General features: G+C 37.4%; 1 protein-coding gene across 7 annotated transcripts in view; it reads left to right on the forward strand.

The window, feature by feature from the left end:
- Positions 1–6,250: 6,250 nt before the first annotated feature.
- The window catches only part of LOC131230383 (vacuolar protein-sorting-associated protein 33 homolog), a 103,897-nt gene continuing 86,548 nt past the window's right edge, over positions 6,251–23,599 (forward strand). For 4 of the 7 annotated variants that reach the window (XR_009164005.1, XM_058226275.1, XM_058226276.1 and 1 more), the window contains exons 1-8: positions 6,251–6,445; positions 6,519–6,558; positions 6,712–6,792; positions 17,087–17,281; positions 18,640–18,750; positions 18,844–18,909; positions 23,325–23,432; positions 23,541–23,585. Coding sequence is in view for 6 of the 7 variants with exons in the window: in XM_058226275.1 (XP_058082258.1) it covers positions 6,393–6,445; positions 6,519–6,558; positions 6,712–6,792; positions 17,087–17,281; positions 18,640–18,750; positions 18,844–18,909; positions 23,325–23,432; positions 23,541–23,585 (699 nt within the window). In the remaining variant the exon portion in view is untranslated. The remainder of the gene's footprint in view (positions 6,446–6,518; positions 6,559–6,711; positions 6,793–17,086; positions 17,282–18,639; positions 18,751–18,843; positions 18,910–23,324; positions 23,433–23,540; positions 23,586–23,599) is intronic. The other 3 variants (XM_058226271.1, XM_058226272.1, XM_058226274.1) reach the window with 1 other exon arrangement.

The following is a 23,599-nucleotide window of genomic DNA, read 5'->3' on the forward strand; positions in this document are numbered from 1 at the left end:
AGCACATATATATTATGTTTTATATTTCAGGTGTCACTGATTTAATCCCCATGTTTCTGTCTGGACCTTTAATTTATGACTTTAGTTAGATCATGCGATTATCGACCCATTGACTGTTCTAAGCATGCGTAGGTAATATAAATTTCCTACGGAGCTCAAACAAGATGGGGAGAGATAAGAATCAGGCTGCATCCTCCTCAAAATGTACAGCCTCTCCCAAGAAGAGTATGGCATTACCAAGCAGTATTTTCGGTACCCTAGCCAAGAAAAGCTTGTCAAGAATACAAACAGCTCCATCCCCAGTCAGTCTGAATACCCGCACTCTAAGGAGTAGAGAAAGTAAAAAATCAGTGCGCATTTAATGGAGTGAACTGATGGATAATGCATTGGTAGATGCATTAATGGAGCAGGTTAATCTGGGTCGAAAAGTGACATGGGCTTTAAGCCAGAAGCCTATAAGGCTACCATCACTGAAATGTTCAATAGATGTGGTGTAGAGTTAGAGAATAAACATATCTCTAACAGTCTCCGTACATTAAAGAGATTTTACTAGGCAGTGAAGGATATGCTGAATGCCAGTGGTTTTGGCTGGGATGCCAACCTGAAAATGGTGGTTGCTACGGATAATGTCTGGTCTGCCTATATTGAGGTACGTAACAATTTTATTATACTCTTCAATTATCACCCATTTTATGTTATATCTGTCAGGTCTTATTATGTGCAAAGGTGTTGTTATATTTTCTGCGTCCTAATATACTGATGTGGCCTTGCAGTCTCACCCGTATGCCGAGAGAGTGCGTGGTAAACACATTGACAGATACAATGATTTGGCATATATGTTTGGAAATGACTGTGCTCATGGCTCTTATGTCAGCACAACGTACTCATCTCCTCTTTCTGGCCAGCTTTACAGTAGAAATGACCTTGATTCTGATGATAATGGGACTAAAACTGTTTGTCTATCTTCAGATGAAGATGGTGACGACGATAGTGGTCCGGCAATTCGTCCCAATGAGGGATCACATCAATGGTAAAAAAGGGTCAACATAGGATCTATGGAGACCTCACGTGGTCTATAAACAGTCAAAGCACCGCAACTGGCATGACACGTAGCCGAAGGGGTAAACCAAGCGAGCACATTGGTGACAAAATAGGTGAAATGGCTGAGGCAGTCAGGACCCTTACCATAAGGATGGCACAGGGCAAAACTATGACCTGACTACAGAAGTTGTTGGGTATACTAGAGGAAGTAGAAGGCCTTAGCCATGAGGATCAGGTCCATGCTACGCGGTTGATACAGGAAAATATAGTAAATGCTGGTTTTTCATCAAAATGGGGTATGAGAGGAGGAAGGAGTGGGTCCAGAGACTCCTCGACCGCAATCCTCCTATTTGAAACAATTCCGCGTTTAGTGCATTGGGCATCTTAAACAACTAAACTTTTATTTTATTCTGTGGTGTGTAAATTTTGATGTGGTTTTTGGATGGATATTTTGGGTACTCGATGAGTACATAACTGTTTGCTATAGGGGTGAACTTGAAACTTATCTAACTGATGGTGACACCATCTTTGATCTATCCTGCTCGATATTCTGTTTTCTCAGTTATCTAACTAAAATGGGGTTTCATTTGAGGTTCATATGTTCAGGTACAACAGAGTATCTGCCTCTGAACGCTTGAATAGTCGACTTTCATCAGATTTTGACTGTTGTGGTTATTTCGCTAAAAGTGCTATGAATTTGTTGATGATATGTTAGTTTATTTTGAAGTGAACATAGTTAGTGAAATATGATGCTTCTCGCTTATGTTTTCTGATATATGAATTCAAATATCTCTATTTATTTTTGGACTTATATGAAGTTTATATCCGTAACAGGGATTGTATTAATGTTGACACAGCAAAAAATATCAAATTCCAATTTTTCATGGAATTTAATGTCTACCTATCAGATTCATGAAATTGAGGAGGTGAGACTATTCAGATCTTCATGTCATGGAGGATCTCTATTTATTCTTCACAGAAATAAGAAACAATTCAGTGATTCATGCTATAATTTTTTATTTACTGTCCTGTTTATCGAAGCTAGAAAAGGTTCACATTAGACAGGTCTGATAGTGGTTGTTTATTTTTACAGGAAGGTATGAAGAAGTTTTATGTGGTCTTTGTGGGAAGAGTTCCAGGCTTGTGTGACAGATGGGAGGATGCACATGCGCAGGTTGATCGATACCCAGGATGTAAACACCAGTCGTACAAATCATATGATGAGGCTACTCGGGCTTGTGAAAATTTTTAGGTATGTTATAGGTTGTTTAATGCAGGAGAGAGTAACTGTCTCAGGAGTTGTTGTTCAATGAAATCGAATGCAAATCATATCAGCAATCCTGTTTTTTGATTTAATTTTCACTTTTTTATGATTACAGTAGTCCAATTGGCAGAATGATCGTGATCAAACAAGTTCTAGGAGATTCCAGTCGGAAGCTCGACGTGCTCATGAATCTGTTATAATTGAGAAAAAGATTGTAGGGCTGCGGCAATGCCGGACTTGAAAAGAGATTACGATTCGTTTGCGGATGGTTCTGCTATATTGAAAGTTGTGATAGGAATATTGCTTATATATGTGGTAGTCGGCAGGATTGTTTTAAATCTCATCTCATAGGGGAGGAGTAACAGGTCACAACAGCTGATCCAACCCGATAACGGAGCATGGAGATGACAGTCCTTGCTTCATATGTTACGTTGAGGACTTTGAAATATGTATAAAACTTATGTTTGATCTGTTTTGAATGACTGAATTGAAGTTAACAGTGACTCCATGAATTTAGTTTAGTTTAAATTACTCATGATCTGAAACATCCAATCCATTCATGGGTACATATAGACCATAAACTTTGCGAATTATTGAAGATCAGTTTGATCCGGATTATGTACGGTCACGTTTGACTGTAATGGTGGGTCACACTTTGGTTCCAAATCGTCAGATTTTCAACGATGCAATTTGTACGATATACAACTCAGTGAAAGCGGATTGGCTACTCCCCTTGCCACCAGCCCCGTGGCTGGTGGTCGGTGCTCTGTGGGCCCCACATGATGTATTTGTTTCATCCATTCCGTTCATCCATTTTTACAGATCATTTTATTGCTTGATCCAAAAAAAAAGAGGGATATAAATCTCAGGTGGACCACACCATATGAAAACAATACTGATTGGATATCCACCATTAAAATCCTCCTAAGGCCCACTGTACTGTTTATTTGACATCCAATATGTTGATTAGGTCATGCAGGACCAAATGAAGGGAAAAAACAAAAGTCAGCTTGATTCAAAACTTTTATGGCCCCCAAAATGTTTTTAATGGTCGACGCTGATTCAAAACTGTTTCCTGTAATGTGGTCCACCTTAGATTGGGATATACCTCATTTTTGGTCTAGTACCATAAAATGATCTACAAAAATAGATGGACGGCATGGATGAAACACATACATGATGGTGGGCCCACAGAGCACCGACCACCAACTATTGGCTGGTGTCAGGGGGAGTAGCCAATCCGTTTCCCAACTCAGTTTGTCGTACTTCATAATAACACATGTACGCAGTAGAACCAAGACTCTATTCCCAAATGCGGACACTATTTTCCACAACATATACATAGTCTTAGTTACTCATAACCAAACATTGTGGTTGTTGACCGTCATTTGGACGTGAACCATGCTACAATGTCTGACATACTGTGTCCATACAGATTTACAATGCAAAACAATACTATACGTGAATCCAAACACGCCCTAATAAGGTTTCAATAGGCATCATTATCACTACTGCTTCCAATGGTGTGATCTAATTGAGTTTTGGATATGCCTCATTTTTTAATTCATATTCTAAAATAATCTGAAAAAAATGAATAAACGATATAGATAAAATAAATATATCATGGTAAGCCCTACAGAGGCCCTTACTGGACGGATTATCCATATTGGCGTCCTTATACTCTCCCATTCTAGTGATTTATGTATTTTATCCACTCTATCCATCCATTTTACTAGATAATTTTAGATCTTTATTTGAAAAATACAGCATACCCAAATTTCAAGTGGACCACACCACATGAAACAATATGAATTGAATATCTTCAGTTGAAAATTTCTTTAGTGGCACATAAGTTTTGGATTAAATTGATATTTGTTTCTTCCCTTCATCTATGTCTTTGTGATGTTATGAAGAGGTTTGATAAAAACTAAACATCACTGTGGGCTTAGGAAGGTTTCAACGGTGGAAATCATTATTCCCACTCTTTCCCGTGATATGGTCCACTTTAGCTTTTGATATGTTTCAATTTTAAGTTCAACCTCTCAAATAATATGGAAAAACGGATTGACGGCATGAATAAACCACGTACATTCAATATGGGTCCAATTGAGTTTACTCGTACGATAATAGCCTATTGATTTACTTATTTATAAACATATACATCATAGTGGGCCCATACAAATCTGCCTGTTCTGGCTGAAGACAGGAGGGCTAATACCCTAATTATAATGAGTAAACTTTGTGGGACCCACCGTGATTTATATATTTTATTCACTCGGTCGATTAATTTTATCAGATAATTTTACTACTTGATCCAAAAAGATATTTTTTCCAATGTAAATATCAACTTTTATCCACTAGCTTTTCTGAATGCTCCCAAACTTTATTTTCTAAGACTAAACCATTATGTACAAACACACTATTTGCAGACGAAAATACCCTTACTTTCACGGTGACACCGTAATATCCATAGTGCCACCGTGGGACTCCGTCTTGTCCATGGGGGCATGGTCCACTATCAGAAAAAGGGCCAAAGGCCGTAGCTAAAGATATATGGCTACGAATTATAATCGTAGCAAGGCCGTAACCATTGCTTTATTAAAATCGTACACATTAGTTCTATGGCTATGGATCTAATTTGTAACCATTGGTTCTATAGCAAAAGGTACATATAACTATGGATAATTCAACGAGCTTAACATGAAATTAAATGAGCCTAACATGAAATTGAGCGAAGTTCAAATGAAATTAAGCGAGCCTAACATGAAATTGAGCGTGCTTCAAATGAAATTGAGCGAGCCTAACAAGAAATTAAGCAAGCCTAACGAGAAATTGAGCGAGCTTCAAATGAAATTGAGTGAGCCTAACATGAAATTGAGCGAGCTTCAAATGAAATTGAGCGAGTTTAACATGAAATTAAGTGAGCCTAACATGAAATTGAGCGAGCATAATTTGATTTGATGCTCACTCAATTTCATATTAGGCTTGTTCAATTTCATTTGAAGCTCACTCAATTTCATGTTGGGGTCGTTCAATTTCATTTGAATCTCGCTCAATTGTATTTGAATCTCGCTCAATTTCATGTTAGACTCGTTTTGTTTCATTTGAAGCTCGCTCAATTTCATTTGAAGCTCAGTCAATTTTATTTGAAGCTCGCTTAATTTCATGTTAGGCTCGCTTAATTTTACGTTAGGCTTGCTCAATTTCATTTGAAGCTCATTCAATTTCATACTAGGCTCATTCAATTATCCGCAATTGTTTGTGTATTTTGCTATAGAAGCAATGGCTACGAATTAGATCCGTATCCATAGAACTAATGACTATGAATCTAATAAAGCAATGACTATGCTACTAATGGCTACGGCCTGCTGCGATTATAATCTGTAGGCAGATGTATTTAGCTACGGCCTTTGCCCTTTTTTTTGGTAGTGGATGGTGCCACTATGGACAAGATAGAGTCCCATAGTGCCAATGATATTTTCATATGCAAATAGTATGTCCGTGCATAATGATTTAGTCTTGAAAGATAAAGTTTGGGAGCATTCAGAAAAGTCACTGGATAAAAAGTGAGATTTATAGTAGGAAAAATCTCGTCACAAGAATAATTCATATCCACAACTCAAGTAAACCACACCATTGTAAATAGTGTGAATGGATCATATACCGTTGACAAATTCTCGGGGGCAACATAAGTTTTGCGTCAAGATGATATTTGTGTTTTCCCCCTTCTCCATTTACGTCGGATCTTATAAACAGTTTGGATGACAAATAAACATCGCTGTTAGTCTAGGAAGGTTTCAACTGTATAAATCATTATTCCCACTGTTCCCTGTGGGCATGCTTAAACTTTGGGTTCAACCCCTAAGATTATCTACAAAAAACGAATGGACGGCGTGGATAAACCACATACACTCACGGTGGCCCAACAGAGTTTACTCAGTACGACGAAAGCGGAAAGTCACTGAGTACGCAGTCCGATTTCTTCTTCGTCTGCCGCTTTGCATGTCTCCATCCTTTTTCGACTTGATCATTCTAGCAACGGAGAGGGAAAGACTGGAATTCCCCCATATTTTATTTTCTTCAATCAATGGCTCAGATTCCCAATTTGGAGAATGCCCCTCTGAATTTCACATCCTTCAGGTACGTCCATCCGTCCATCCATCCATCCATTCAACTATCTGAAAGTATTACTAATAGTTTTGATGCAAATCAGAGAACAATCTCAGAGAGATCTTCTCAATATTCTCAAGAACGTGAGTCCTTTTCACCCAATCACTCAATTTCAGCACATCATCGCCTTTCTCTCTCTGTCTCTTTTGTTTGTTTTTGTGATTCGATTCCATCATAAAGATTTTCTTTCTTTTTTCATTTTTGGAAAATTTACCATTTTTTTTTGGTGTCTGTAGATTCGCGGAAAGAAGTGTCTGGCCCTTGATCCGAAACTCAGCGGGTCACTTGCATTGATCGTCCAGACATCGATCCTAAAGGCATGTTTCTTCCGCATTCAATGTTTTTGAGTTGTGTAATTGTGTTCTTGATATGAGAAATGGAAGAGCTACTTGCACCACTTGGATCAGAATTCTACCGCCCGTACATGTTTCGGCGTACATGCGCTTGAGAGATACAGGCTGTTCATCAAGTGGGCATTCCTGTTCACCAATATCAGGCTGGTCCACTCTTCGGGTGGCCGGCACGTGTATGTTGAATGTCGTTCATGGACTGTTGGTCCCCTTTTTTTTTTCACCATCGTGTGTCCCCAGCATGAGCTGAGTAGCCTGATTCTGAGGCTAGAGCACAACACCTTCCATGTGTGTCATGTTGGTTTGTGTGCTTGTACGGGGGATCCTTATCCTCCTTGGTCTAGTAGCCTTAGCAAGCTTCATGTGGAATGAAGGTTTTAATTGTCGGTATTGAGAAGTGTATTGGTGGGCCCAAAAATGATTTGATGCGGCCCATATTTGTTGAATTCTGTTTTTTGGCCCAAAAAATTTTGAAAAATTATTGGAAGATAGGAAAGAAATTTAAAACACCAGGTAAAAAAAACAAAAAAAAAAAAGTGACTGTTTACCCTTCTGAATTTTCCAAAACGGTCCATTATGCTCTGATCTGCTGAATCCCACTCAAATTTTGTGTTTCAATCCGTAAAATAAGTTTAGATCTATATAAAATGAGTGTCTAAGCTTCATTGTTGAAATGAAGAAGTAGAAAAAGGAGAGAAAATTTGTAAAATAATTTTCAAAGAGTGCCTTTACGCCCATATCAGGCCCTGCCTTTACGCCCATATCAGCCCTATATCAGTTGATGTGGGCCATATGGCCTTTCTTTGTATCAGATAAGTTCTTTGATTCTCCTCCATATCACGAAAGGGGGTTGATATGATCGTATCGTAGTCAATTTCAAAGCATTGTGGAATATGAAACTGATATGTGGATTTAGAGAAACTGGAAAATCTCACATGTGCTCAAGGTACATGCTACTTGTCACTAGCTCTCATGTAAGTTTGGCCCTTGCACAACCGCTCGATCATCTGATTTTCATTTGGCGGGCTCCAACGTGGCTTATGACCCAAAATCTTACCCATAGGTATATCATGTTGAGATGTGCATAACGTCTCCCATTGGGAGACATCACTCTATTCATCTCTCTCTCTCTCTCCCCTTCTCTCTATATTTTTCTCTCTCTCTCCTCTTGAGTTTTCTCACGTGAAGCCTACTTCCTTTGTGACTTTGCCACTTGCTCTCTATCCTTTGTTGTGTTCTATATAAGGAGCCCATGTAGAGAAAGATATTTCTATTATTCATTTTTTTAGAGCATTCCTTGGTGGAGGTTATTATATAGTGGAAGAGTCGGAGAGGTAAGTCTCGTACTTCTGTTTCTTTTGTTTTAGTGAAGAAGAAAGTTTTGTGTTGCTGCCTCGTTGACGTAGGTATACGACTGAACCATGTAAATATCTATGCTTTGTCTCTTGTTTTTGGTTTGGCCCTTTGGCTTTTATTTTTATTTTTTCATTTTTTTGGCCATTTTCTTTTTGTGGTTTGGCTTGTCCTACATTGATTGTGTGTATATGTTTTTCTGCAACAATTGATATTAGAGCTAAATGTGAAAGAGCCTTCTAGCATAAGATCGGCATCAATGTTTGTTTTGCAATTATGTTTCAAATGGTTGGATCGAGTTCTACCAGATTTGACGTGCCGAAGTTCGATGGATCCAATTACACATTGTGAAAATTGAAGATGAATGCGGTGTTGGTGAAGAAATGTTGCGCAATTGCGATAGAATGAAAAGAAAATAAGTCTGTAGAGATGAAAGATGAGGCATTTGAGAAGAAAAATCAATTAGCCATGATAGACATTATTCTTTCACTGGATGATTCGGTTTTGTTCAACATGGCCGATCAAACCACTGCAAAAGGTTTGTGGGACAAATTGTGAAACGTGTATGAAGGGAAATCAATCTTAAAATCTTTCTCTAAAGGTAACTGTACAACTTGAAGATGAAGTAGGGGTCCTCTCTGCAGAAACACTTGAATGGGTTTAATACCATGATTCACAAATTGGAGGTAGTTGTGTGAAGATTGATGACGAGAAAATGGTCGCACTTCTACTTTGTTCGATACCAGATTTGTGGGATAATTTGATTATGAATCTCAACAATGTTCTAGATTTTAATATTGAGTTGACCATGTCCACATTGTTTACTGTAGAGTCCTATAGAAAAACAAATTGGGGATTTGCTGGTAACGCTGTGATGGTTAGAGGAAGATTTATTGAGGAAGGTACTAGTGGGAGAGATTAGACGAGATCCAAGTCGAAAAGGCACAAAATAGAGAAGCATTAGAATTGCAAAAAGAAGGGTCACTTGCGCAAAAATTGTAAATTCAGGAAAGCAAATCATGAAAATTCTAAAGAACCGATATTGCAAAATATGAGGGTGTCTATTTAATTGTACAATTAATCACACTGGCATATATGTTCGAGATTATGGAAACATTGGTGGGTCTCGATCAGTTTGTAAAGTCCTCTAGGCCCATTAACAACACAGGCCCAAGTTATGCCTTTTTAGTGTTGTGAGCTTAACATAGGCCCACTGGGCTTTAACATGGTTTCAACTTGCTGAATTATTATCTTTCCTTTGTTTTCAAATGTCTCCCATATAATGGGTCCCGTGATTACGCAATCATACTAGTTCAACAATCCTACTAAGTTACATTCATAAGGGCTAGACTTGCCACAAATCCTAAAGATACCAAAATCCATATCTTGGCCCAAAATTATGGATCCATGGGCTTCTAGGGATAACATCAGGCCAATAAAATGATTTTTTTTCCAGTGACTTTACAAATCAGGGCCCAAAAATAATGTTTAAGTTGCTTGGGCCGATTCTATGCCCCAAATATGAATTGTTTGGGATAGTTTCCCACTTCTATGGTCCAAGATGGTACTTTTTAGCCCACGTGCTTATTAGCCATGATGATGGAATTATTATGACGCCAATCAGATCCCTGATCCTGATTTTTGAGTAAAGATATCCATACAACTGCATGTAAGGTCATGTTCATGAAATCAAAATTCTAGTAGGAAGAAAATTTGATCACTGATTTTTGGGTGAATATGAGAGGTCTGTAGTGGGCCCCATGCCCTCCAAAATCCATGGCCGCGAGGCCTTTTTGATGGGCACAGGCCCACAAGTCAGGGATCAAATCAGGCCCAAACCGGTTTTATGACCGGTTCCATGATGGAACCTTGTGGACGTCCACGTGCTATCCATTATGGGCAGCGTGGGACCCACTCATGGTCCATCCTAGGGCCGTTTCCCTTGTCCAAAAACTGAAGATGGTGGGCCCCACTTTCAGCCCCCATCATAGTCCCAAAATCTCAATAAATCAAGGACAACAAATTCTACTTGAAGCTATTCAACGTGATATATGCAAATCATAAAGTTAGAGAGCTCACAATATAGCTAGATCAAAGTCTTCAAAATGCGCTTATGGTGGGCCCCACAATACTCCAGCAAATCATGGCCACAAGGTTCCTAATCAATATATGTATGGGGACTTAAAATCAACCCCATTTGATGAGGAAAGTGGTCCCAAGATTCTATATTTGGAAGGTTATTGTCAAACATGCTATTTTTGGAAAGTTATTTTGAAACATGTTATTTTTTGAAAGATTCTATATCTGGAAGGTTATTGTGAAACATGCTTTTTTTGGAAAGTTTTTATCTGTGGAAAGATTCTAGAAAAACGAGCTATTTCTAGAACATTGTTTTCATTCATTATTACAACACCAGAGAGAAAAATTGATATGAATGAAAGTGAGGATTATTCTTGAGTGACTGTGAGGCTTTGCTGAGAGTGAATTTCTAGAGTGATGGTGAGGTTATGAGTGATTTATATGAGTGATGGTGAGGTTATGAGTGATTACATGAGCGATAGTGAGAACATGTTTATGAGTGATTTTCATGAATGATGGTGAGAACATGTTTATGAGTGATTTTCATGAATGGCGGTGATGTTATTTCAAGAGTGAAAGTAAGGTTTATGAGTGATTTGAGTAATTATGAGAGAATGAAATTTTGAGTGAAAGGACTGCGTGTCCATCAGGATGGAATCCTTATGAGTGAATTGATTCCTTTGTGGTATTCAGTGTGGCTAGGATGAAGGCACCTGTCTGTCCAACTGGAGATGAGTGATGATTTATGCTTAGTGATGAGTGATGCTGAGTGAATTGAGTGATGAGTGAGATTTGACCAATCAAAATATGAATTGTTCTTGGTGTTAAACTGATAAACCATACTATGAAATTGTGATACATCGTGCATATTACATACATTTTTCAAGTGTTTTTCTTAAATCTCTATATTTGCAAAACTCTTGCTATTTTTTGTATTTAGTACCATTTGCTGGGCAATTCTGCTCATACCATTCATTGATGAAAAAATTGCAAATTAAGGAGCAGGTCAAGATGCTTCGAAGTTGGCCAGATGAGATCAATAGCATGGATTATTTGCTTTAGATGGATGTTGGAATTAAACATTATTAGATTTTGGTTATTTATATTTTCTTTTGCTTGGATATTTGAGATGTGGATAAATGATTGGTGATTTTGATTAAGTCAAATAAAGTTCAGTAGTAATATTTCTATTTGTATGGTTTGGATTTGGATTGCGTGGTGTGAATGTTTTCCTTATAATTTAAAATAAGTCATGGCTCTAAACTTGAGGCTAGTGACAGGGTTGCACCACGGTACTTGGAAACTCACTTGTCTCCCCACTAGTAGCCCTAACATTTGTTGCCAACTTACTGTTCCCTCGTACATATCACTAATCATTCCAATATCCTCTTGAAACTACTTTGTTCCCAACACCCACTGGATTAATTCCCTAGGGACCCTATCGCAAGCTTTCTTCAAACAGAGATCCTTCAATTAAGATCATGCGGAGATCCTTCATCTTCTCCTGATATTTCTTCATTAGTTGTCTAAGTAGAACAATAACTTCAGTGGTCGACCTTCTTGGTATGAAACCAAATTAATTTTTCTAATACATTTGTCTCATGCCTTAATCTTGCTCAATCACTCACATCACAAAATAGGAGGTGTATTGTTAGCAAATTGAAGGTTAACTACCTGGAGGTTTTCTTGGCGCACTTACTTTATAATTTTTGTATTTAAAAATTGTACAATTCTTTTATATTGACCAAAACCTTCTAAATAGGAAAAAACTCCATTTGTGATAAGTATCCTCCACTCCGATCAGCAAATTTTCATCTTTTCTTCTAAAATGAGTATTTGCTGGTGCTTTGACACGGTTCTGCTGCAAGCTGAAGGATGCCCCTCCTCCCCTCGGCATTTCCCCAAAATTCACGTCCCCCAAGTGCCACTCATACTATGGTTTCAAATATCCGATATAATACTTCTAATACAACTGTATCATATTTGTATCTCCCATTCTCCCTCGATACATGATGCAATAGTTAATCAAACATACTAAAAAATGGGTTGTATTGGCTAATATGGTCACAGAGGCCCCTTTTGGTTTTTGTTTTTCGATTTTTCTCTTGTTTTCCCACATTTTTATTCATTGTAATCTAGGGAGCTTATAAATTTTTTTTTTCTTTTTAAATACTAAATCTAGGCCAATTCGGGGTGTTTAAAACTCAAATTATGATTAAATAATGGACCACAATGCACTAAATCATCATCATCTAAGCCTTGTCCCAACTAACTGGGGCCAGCTAATCCACCAAAGCATGCTTGATTTGTATTTCAGTAGGACTTATTTAGTTGACTTTCAACAAGTTACGTCGGTAGAAAATATTTGATAACGAACAACCGACCAGCTCAACTAAAAGCTCCAGAGCTGATGCAAAAGGATCAATTTATCCCTATATGTTGGCCCTCCTAGGAAATCCCAAGTGAGACCTCCCCGTGGGCAACCCCCGCTTCACACGGGTCCTCGAATCACATGGTCCCACATTGGGCCCCACCTCATAGTCATTCTGCATCTCACAGACCCCACCTCATGGGCCACCCCACCCCAGCGTGGCGATACAATGCATCCTTGGAATCACACCAAGACCCCTCATCAATATTTTAGCAAAGATTTTTTTTGATATACTATGGAATACATGTAAAAAAGAAGAAGATAGATTATGGTGTTTTTACATTTTTTCCTACATTCCCATCTTTTTCATAATCTTTTGCCCCCACCCACCCCCCCCCACCCCCCCCCCCCCCCAAAAAAAAATTAAATAAAATAAAATTGAGACAGGTCCTTGTCATCTAATATGTTGCCCATCACTATTTAAAACCTTGCTCTTAGCTGCCACTTTTCTTCTCTACATGCCCGTGTGAATCTCCACCTATTACCACTTGACAATCCTTACATTAATTGATCCAGTGCTTCTTAAAACACAGGTGTTGTCAAAATCCTATTATTTACGAATTGAGTCAAATCTTGAGCAAAACGATTTGAATCCCTTTTTATATGAATCCTAAGATTTTATGATTTCAATCCTACGATTTACGATTCAAATCTCAATTTACAATTCAAATTATATTTGTTTTCTTCTATTTTAAAGCTTCAATTAGCTTTCATTTTATGCTTTTAAATTGGTGGGGGCTTTAGGAATCATTTAGAAAAACCTTTAAAGAAAAAAAAAAAAAAAACAGAATCATTTAGAAAAGGTGGATTATTTTAATTTGTTCTTTATAAGAGATTAAATGATAATATTCTCTTCAATGTTAAATCATAGAGCCTTTTTAAATTTTATTTATTTTTATAAATGATTTCTTACTTTGTAATTGATCGAAACACCAAATTGATGTTTGACTTGTCTGGAATATTTTTATGGATGGTGAAGACCATGTTGACTTATATGTATTGTGGAATGATGGTTAGAAATGAAAATATCATTTTTCGTTGGTCTACAGAATCAAATGCTGCTTTTTCGATGTGATTTTACATTTGAGAAAGGTAACAACATCAATTATTAAACAATTCTTGTATTTTTTCAAGGAAAAATTTTTGAAAGACAAGGAAAAAAAAAAGAAAAAGAAAAGATAAGAATCCTATAACACTATCATGACATAGTATTACTTGGTGTGTATTGATGGCAAAAGGATGATTGCTAAGTTTTCAATTTATTTATTTTTCTAATTGATTTATATTTTTAATATTTTAAAGAAAATCATAAAAATCTTACGATTTACGATTCGATACGATTCAACCCTTGTTATGATTTGTGATACGATAACGATTTTGACAACATTGCTTAGTACTTCTTGTCCTCTCTGAGGTGCATATGTGCTAATGATACCAACTATCCCATCATCTAGAACTAGTTTAATACCTACAAGTCTATCCCCCATTCTCTTAACCTCCAACCACTCTATCTTTCAAGACTTATCTACAACAATCCTTAGCCCATGCTATTACACTTTCCTACATACATAATTTATGGCCATCAATCATCATCAATCTCTCTGGCTTTCCCTCTCCATTTCTTCTCTTACATGCATGTTGTGTTGACCCTCTTTTTCAATATATCCACCGACTCCATACTTGCACCCAACAACATTCCCATTTGAAGTTGCAAGATGAATTCCTTGTATGGATTTGCTTCTTTCCATCCAATCTGGTGTAGGAATTCTTACACACTTTCCACCACAATGGGCGTCGTTGCAGCATTGCTTTAAGTAAACTCTTATGTTCCTTTGTATACATTACACCAAACTGAGTTAACTAAATGTGCTGTGTCAATTGAACACCTTAGCGCACCCTTGCTCACTCTCTGCCACAACCTTGTTTACAAATTGTGGCACGTCGCTTCCATTGAATGCCCAAGGTTGATTTAGATTCCAAATATGATTCATTCTCACGATAGCTTTGGCGGAAGTTTGACGACAGCTGCCAAGTTGACATCAACTCTCATTTACCCAAGTTCAGGACCAGTAGGTGCAATTGCTATTGGGCAGAATTAAACATCTAGATTTTAGTTATTCCTTTTGCTCCTTTTAAAAAAAGTTTAAATTCAGGTTATATATGCGTATGTGCTACATTTCATTGAAATTCTTTGTTCTTCTATTATTGTCTTTTCTTTTTTTTGCCCTAAAACTCACCTATCCTCTCTCCTACAGATCATGCGTTCAGTTCAGTCTATACATTAAGCATTAAGTGCTATCTGAACTGATTTTCTTACTATTCACATACCCTAGGATGCAAAGATTAAAACAACTATGTTTGTCTATTTGTTTACACTTTTCTTCTCACCCTTCACTTTATCTAAGGACCATAGATCTTGAAGATCAACTCCGAGTTGGACATATAGTTGTCACTATTGTGCTGTGGGAAGCAAACTACGTTCTGCACAATCCTATACTGATATAGGATGATAGAAACTACCCTAGGATGCAAGATGAGAGATCAATTCACACATTAATTTCAACAATTAACTTATAAAATCAAACATAACCACATAATAGATTCGAAAATTTAGATTTATAACACGGAGGTCCTAGGTTATCACATACACGGTGCATGAAAATATAAAATAATTCAAGAGTGGCCCACTTGGAAATAGGGACTTCCAATCTAGCGTGGATAGTGCAACAACCATGTGGATAGACAATGATGCAAGCAAAATTCTAGTTTGCGGAAAGTGTCACAAAAAATTTCAGATTTTCATTAGGGTTTTGTATTCATGGATGAGATTTAGGAATGGGGTTTTTAGGGATTCAAAGGATCTAGGGTTTAGGGAATTTTGGAGGGAAATCAAATAAGAAAAACCCCAAATGGGGGCCCATACGTGGCTTGCCGTACGGACGCATGTGCGTGTGCGTGTGCACGTGCAAGTCCATGCGGGTAGGTCGAGGGGAAGAAAGAGAGGAAGGATTGGGTAGGGTTTTGATGGGTTTAAAAGGTTAATCGAAGGGGAAGGAGGAAGACAAGGGGAGAAGAAGAATACATTTTGAAGAAGAGAAAGAGGAATGATGCACCTTAGGGAATCTACCACCAAACAAGCCTCTACCCGTCCACAATTCAATTGGAAGGGACGGTTTCTCACAAACCCTAAAACACAAGGAGAAAAATTCCTTTACACAAGAGAGCTTTTTTTTTTTTTTTTCTTTTCAATAACTTCACTAGGGTTGGATGTCTACCCTCTTGAGCTTTTATAATTAAAAATTCGGAATAATTACAATTATGCTACTCACTTAAGTGAAATGACCTATAATCCAAAATAAGAAAACTAAAACACTTATTATCAATTTCATCTGTCAAATAAATCAAAAAAATAACAAAAAACATGAAGGAAATAAGATCAGAGTACAAAGGGTCAGATGGCTTGATCGACAAGATCCAACGTTTGGATCAATATGAAATAATAATCCTATGACTAAAATGGTCTCCTAAGCAGCTCACATGCATCATCCCAAAGTGAGGTTTTCCTGATGCACGTCCAATGCATGTGGGGTCTTCAAAATGTCCCGGCGGGCCATTTGGAACTCGTCTCCCATCCACAAAGAAAGCTGCGCTGATGTAGGTAGTCGCTTCCGTCTCTGGTACACTCGAGTAGGTCCTCTGATGTCCCCATCATACATGTTGGCGTAAATGACTTTCATGTTTAGACCTGCCCTTTTTCACTGATGAACTCCTTTATAAATAAGTTTCTTCAATTTCTCCACATAAGTAAGTTTCTTATGATCATCTCTTCATCCATACAAGATTCATGTGGTTCTTCCCAAAATTTCAATTTATTTTGTATCCATTCTCAGGATTTAGATTGATCGATTTGGGATCTTCATTGAGTAGAAAAATAAATAGAGAAGAAATGTAGAGAAGAAAGGAGAGGAAGAGAAGAGAGGGAGAGGAACGCCCGTGTCGTGTTAGGTCTAAAGACCAACAAAAACTCACATATATATATATATATATTTATTACTTGAAGGGAAAAGTTACACTACTCCGCCGAGTATACAATAAACACACACACACATATACTTCCACCCATTGAACCCATCTTACTCATCAACCAAATTTATTTTCTTTTGCATTGATATTTACAACATGCCAACATCTATGAAAGATCTTAGTTTGTGTTTTCTTGAGAAGTTACTTGCAAACATGTCTATGCAAGAAACTTCTAGGCCTTTGGTGTGAGATTAAGCTTGAGATATTCTTGTCTCTATTAGAAGTACTTTTTGTTCCCTTTTAATTCTTTTCCTGGTGGAATGTTCGTTTGCAGATTGTAACTCTTATCAAGGTCCTGTGCTTGTTGTTGAACAGGAACATGGGGTGGAACTGCGGCATCTTTCTGCAGAACCTATTCAAACTGAATGCACAAAAGTTGTTTTCCTAGTCCGTTCTCAACTTAATTTGATAAAGCTCATTTCTTCACATATTCAACATGATATTTCCAAAGGACTTCAGAGGGAGTACTTTGTTTATTTTGTCCCCCGCCGCACAGTTGTTTGTGAGAAGGTGAGATTTTTATCCCTTTAAGCAAATTTCATATGGTAAGTTTTGATTGATTTCTCTCAGTAAGCGTATCATGATCCTTTTTTCCCCTTCTTTTGATTTATCTCAGTAAGCATTGGTGCTGATATTTTTGATCTTTTTCATGGGATGGATCAATTGAGAACATACCCCTTGATTCTTCAGTCCAAGTAGTCATTTTTGGCTCCCTACGGTTGTGATGACCAATCCTATCAATCCTGCTGGAGAGTTAAAAAGTCATCTGCAACACAACTAGCCAGACTGTCCTCCCTCTGGTCCTGAAGATTGATATTCATCTCCGTATTGGTAGAAATTTATGCATGATAAATTCATTGCGAGTTCATGAGCTCCATTTGAAAGTTATTACTCATTGTGAATTCATGAGCTCCATTTGGAAGTTATAACAAATTTGAGACACGGAAAAATGAAGAGTTTATGATAAACATACAATATCCAACATAAAAGTCACAACTCATTGCGAATTCATGAGCTCCATTTGAAAGTTATACCAAATTTGAGACGGAAAAATGAAGAGTTTATGATAAACATACAATTTCTGTAGCTAATAAATATCTCAGAGAATGATAAACTTACAATTTCCGTAGCTAATAAATATCTCAGAGAAAATTCTATCTTTATATTGTATTGTGGTTTGTTCCTTGTGATCAGTCATTTTAAGTTTTGGTTTCTTACATCTCGTGATTGCAACTGATAAAGTTTGCTGTCCTGTTTCCCAAAAGTTTTGGAATCCCTTGCAGCATGATTCTCTTCTTTACAAAATTATGAACTATTTGTTTCTTGCTTTGTTAATTTTTCTTTCTTTTGTTTTTGTTTTTGTTTTTGTTTATTTTATTTTATTTTATTTTAATTTTTTAATTTTATAATTTTTTTAAAAATGGTAATGGTGGTTGGCACCACTGAGAAGTATAGAAATGAAAAAGAAAAGGACACACCTAGTGAGGCGGGGGCACATCCACCTTATCCCTAGAAAGCTGTCAGAAAAAAAGAATCTTGCCTAGTTAGAATCCATACATCATCTCAGCAATGAAAAACCTCGTGGCCATTGCCTATCTCAGTCTAACATTCATCAATATCATATTTTCCATTATATTTATGCCTCCAATCTCCCGATGCATGTCATCTATACATCTACGGTCTGTTAGCTCATAAATGTTTCACTAGCATTTTAATGTTGTGTTTTGGAAACATTTTGAGCCAACAATCATTTCCTTCTTCCTTTTTAATATTACTAGACAATTGAGGATTGAAGATTTAATTCAATATGCTAGATATCTTAGAGGATATATTTATTTTAAACAAATAAAACTCCCTCCATTTTGCAGATCTTTGAGGAGGAAAAGGTTCATCATTTGCTCACTATTGGGGAGTACCCTTTATACATGATTCCATTGGACGAGGATGTTCTTTCATTTGAACTTGATCTGGCATACAGAGTATGGTAACTGCTGCCTTGTTTTATGCTTTTTTTTTTCCTTTCTTTCTTCACACTTGTAATATTTGGCATCTGGTGCTTTTGTACTTGATAGGAATTTCAAGTTGATGGTGATACGAGTTCTCTTTGGCATGTTGCAAAAGCTATCCATAAGCTTGAGGTCTGTATTATCACTGGAAAACATATATTTTGTGGGGCTATTTATCTCTCAAGATGTGTCTGTAGGCAGTGTTCGAAGTATCGGTATCGCTACAAGTTTCGTTGGCCAGGGATACGGAAATAGTATCAATATCGCTGATAACCGAAAATGTGGGGAAGCATGGGGAAAACGGTGGAATTTTTCAGTGAAACTGCACGAGATGCTAAAATGCACAATATTTACATATTTAGGAATAAAAACTTTGTAAAAAAATGCATACATAATAATGGGGCCCTAAAAGCACACGTTATCGTAAGAAATCAGTCCAACCATCCCATCCATCCATCCAAACATCCATCGATATTTCAGAATATTGATAACACATGATATTTCACTGAGAAATCGTCGACAACTGAAAAGGAAATGAAAGATTGTGGTTACAATATTGCCTATGTTGCGATAACGCTAGTATCCTGATATTATTAATAGTATTGTTGACAAATTGAACACTGTATATAACAATGTGCCCATAAAAAAATTGAAATGGATTTTAGTTTTTTACCAAACAGATTTTTGGCTATATAGATGCATTGGTGATATTATCGAAATATTGCCAATACACTGGCGATACAAGCGACACTTGGAATTTACACTGTCGAAAATATTTGCGATATTGATACATTGGCAATACAAGTGAACTCGGAATTTACACAGTCGAAAATATTGGCGATGCAATGGTGATATTGATCTTTGGTGGTTCTTAGCAATACATCGCCAATACCTGGAATTTTCGATACTATTGGTGTTATCGGTATCGCTACCATTGCTATTGGTATTGTCGAGCTGGAGCTACGGATAACATCGGGTATACTTCGATAATATCGGGGATATTTCGAATAACGCCTGTAGGAGTGCAACTGCAAGCTATCTATATCACTAGAAGAATCATTGCTGTTTACGGTTTTAAGAATGTCTTCATTAAGTTGCGTTATTCATCAAAGCTAACTTGTTGTGCAGTTGTAGCTAGCGTGCATTGCTCATTAATTATTTGGCACTATTGAGGCTATTAAATAATTTATGACGTCAAGCTTAGTAAAATGCCTTTAAGAGAATAGAATACGTCTTTGCCTTGTAGTTCCTTTTGAGAAAGTTGTTAGTTTTATAGGATAGCTATAAGATCAGCCATACTTTGTGGGATAGAATGTTGGGTAGTCAAGGAGCAGTGTGTTCATAGGATGAGTGTAGTTGAAATAAGGATGCTGAGATGGATGGGTGGCAAGACAATGATAGAATTAGAAATTAATGCGTTTGATGGAACATAGAGTAACTCCAATTGGTGATAAGATGAGGGAAAGTAGACTTAGATGATTTGGCCATGTGCAATCTAGACAGAGAACTGCACAGTTACGAGTGAGTTGGTTCAAGTGAAGTGCAAGGGGAAGGCCCTCAAGGATATAGGTGGATTTAGTGAGAAATGATTTGATGACTATGGATTATATGGCTCTTGATAGAATGGAATGGCAAAAGAGGATTTGTGTAGCCGACCCCAATTAGTTTTGATAAGGCTTTGATGATGTTGGTGAAAGTTGTCAGCTTATGTGTTCTTGATTTGTCTAAACATCAAATTTTCCTTAACGTAAGGCTGGTCCTAAAATGGGTGAAACTCTATAATGCCTGAATCAAGGTTGAAGAAAATGGTGTTATTACCTTAGAACAGCTGCTTGGTGATACTGATGTGTAAAATTAATGGCTGTTATGAAAGGTAAAAAGAAAAAAGAGAAAATGCTAGGCCAAAGAAAATAATGGCTGGTTTTTACTAAAAAATGGTGTTATCTTCCACTAAGAAGGTTATTATATCTAGAAAACAACTTCCGTAAGTAATGGCAGTTATTCTGTTATAAGTTATAACTTATATGAGCCATTTCTAAAAATAACTGCTGTTATTTTCACAAATGTTTTTCTTACATAACACAATGTAGAGTGATAGTTCTCATTATAACGACATTATAAGGGGGTGCTATGGCAGTTTTTTTTTTTTGAAAACCTTGATGTGAATCCATGGAGGTTGAAGTGTTTTGAGAGGTAATGGATCACAATATGGGATTTATCTCCTTTTCTCATGAGATCCACAATAATGGCAGTTATTTTGTTATAACAACCATTTCTAAAAATAACTTCTGTTATTTTGATGAGCATTTAACTTACATAACACATTGTAGAGTGATGGGGCTCATTATAATGGCATTATAATAAGTGTTGTTGTATTGTTTTTTGAAAACCTTGATGTGAATCCATGGAGGTTGAAACAATTCAGCTAGCCTTCTACCCTGTGTGTTTACTAGCCTTGTAACTGACATTGTGTATTTTAATACAATGATTTTGGTGATTCTTGTGTTTTGAGAGTATAAACTACGTGTAATCTTGGCCTTGTTAGGGAATTTGGTGATGGATTTCCACAATCTGGTGTTTATCTCCTTTTCTCATGACATCCACAATTATGTTTACTGAGTGCTCTTCTTGTGGTATTAGTTTGCATTGGTTATGGACTTAGTTATGAGGCATTGGCACACACTGATGACATAGTTTTGATCGACAAGATGAGGGAAGTAGTAATTGGTAAACACAAAGCGAGAACTGTGGAGGGATGCTCTATAATCAAAAGGTTTTAAAATTAGTTGGTTTAAGACAAAGTATATGAGTAACATTAGGAGTGGAAACGGAGAATTAGTTAAGATTGATAACCAAGAAGTAACCCAGAATGACCATTTTCAATATCTCAGTTCGATAATTCATGAGAGTAGAGATGTTACGCATAGTCATAGAATTCAAGCTGGGTGGAAGAAGACTTCTATTGCATCGTTGTGTACCAATCAAACTGAAGGGAAAATTTTATAGGATAGCCATAAAACGAGCCATGCTTTATGAGACAAAATGTTGGGTAGTTAAAGAGCAACATGTTCATATGATGAGCATAGCTGAAATAAGGATGTTGCGATGGATGAGTGGCAAGATGAGGAAGCATACAATTAGAAATGATTGCGTTCAAGGGAACTTAGGAGTAGCACCAATAGATAATAAGATGAGGGAAAGTAGATTTAAATGGTTTGTCCATGTGCAATGGAGACCAAGAACTTTGCTGGTTAGGAGTGAGTTTGGTTCAAGTTGAAGGCTATAAGAGGGCAAAGGGAAGGCCCAAAAGGATGTGGGAAGAGGTAAGTAGAAAAGACTTGATGGGCTAAGGTTTAATTGAGGAATGAGGATATGACCCTTGATAGAGTGGATTGGTGGAACATGATTTGTGCAGCTGATCCCAAGTAGTGCTGACCCCAAGTAGTTAGGATAAGGCTTAGATGATGACACACACACGCACGCATGCACACGCACACACCATGAGACCACATTATGCAAAAATCAGCCCCAGTCTATCTGGTTATTTATCATCAACCATACATTATTTTATATGGATGGGGCTGATTTTTGCACATGGTGATCCTCATGGTGGGGTCAAACTAGTGGACAGGTTGGATATTTTATATGGATGGGCCTGATTTTTTCAGATGGTGATCTTTCTGGTGAGGGCAAACTAGTGGACAGGTTGGATGGCACACATGCATGACAGGTTGGAAGTTATTTGCTGGGTGGATTCTAATTTATCATTTTACTAGTTGGACTTGAGATCTACACACATAACACACGGGGTATGATCAGGTGCAGTCGACTCTCTACTGTAAGTTATAGTAGAGTTGAGCTCTATGGGGGCCACCATGATGCATGCATGACATCCACTTAGATCAGTAGGTGTGCCATCCATGTTTGGCCTGGAGCCCAAAAATCAGGCCGATTGAAACTCAACTGGGCCACACCACAGGGAACAATGGAGAGGCACACACGCTATAGGGTTTTCTGTATGATCCACCATGACATTTATATGCAATGTGACCCGTTCATCATGTGCGCTCACTTGGATGTTAGATGTAGGGGCAGACCAAAAATCAAGCCATTCCAAAACTTAAAGTGGGTCATAACTCACACCACATGATTTTCCAGGTTTTAGACATGATTTTGCATTGTTTCTTGTGGTGTGGCTCACCTGAGTTCTTGATCTGAAAGAGTTTTAGGCGGGTCCCATTTTCATGATGGGCTGCATTTGATGCATGGTTTGGATGTCTAACATAGATTACGGTGGGCCCTACATGTACTGTGTGGTGTAGTCAACTGCATGTCACCATTTCCCCTATATGTATGTATGTGTGAATGTCTATGTTGATTTTTGTGCTTAGATTGCTGGAATGCTGTATTCATTTTCGTTATGCTCCCTACACATGCATTTCCTGATGCACTTGGAAAACAGCGACACCTAATTGCAATGTAGTTCTAATTACATCTTCTGTATCTCCTCTTAAATAATATAGATTTCTTTTATATATATATTGTAGTTTTCCTTTGGAATGATACCAAATGTGAGGGCGAAAGGCAAAGGATCAGTAAGGGTGGCCGAGATTCTAGGACGTATGCAATTGGAGGAGCCAGTCAACCCATCAGATGTACCAACATTATTCCCAACTTTACCTCGAATTTGGCTTGCAGCTTGTGTTCCTTAATTTTACATTTCTTTCATTATCACCTACAAATAATTGCTTTGTGCTATGCAGATGGGGGTCCCAGAGATCAATACTCTTATTTTGCTAGACCGAGAGGTGATTTCGTTATG

Source organism: Magnolia sinica, chromosome 17 (genome assembly GCF_029962835.1).
Source record: "Magnolia sinica isolate HGM2019 chromosome 17, MsV1, whole genome shotgun sequence".
NCBI lineage: Eukaryota > Viridiplantae > Streptophyta > Magnoliopsida > Magnoliales > Magnoliaceae > Magnolia > Magnolia sinica.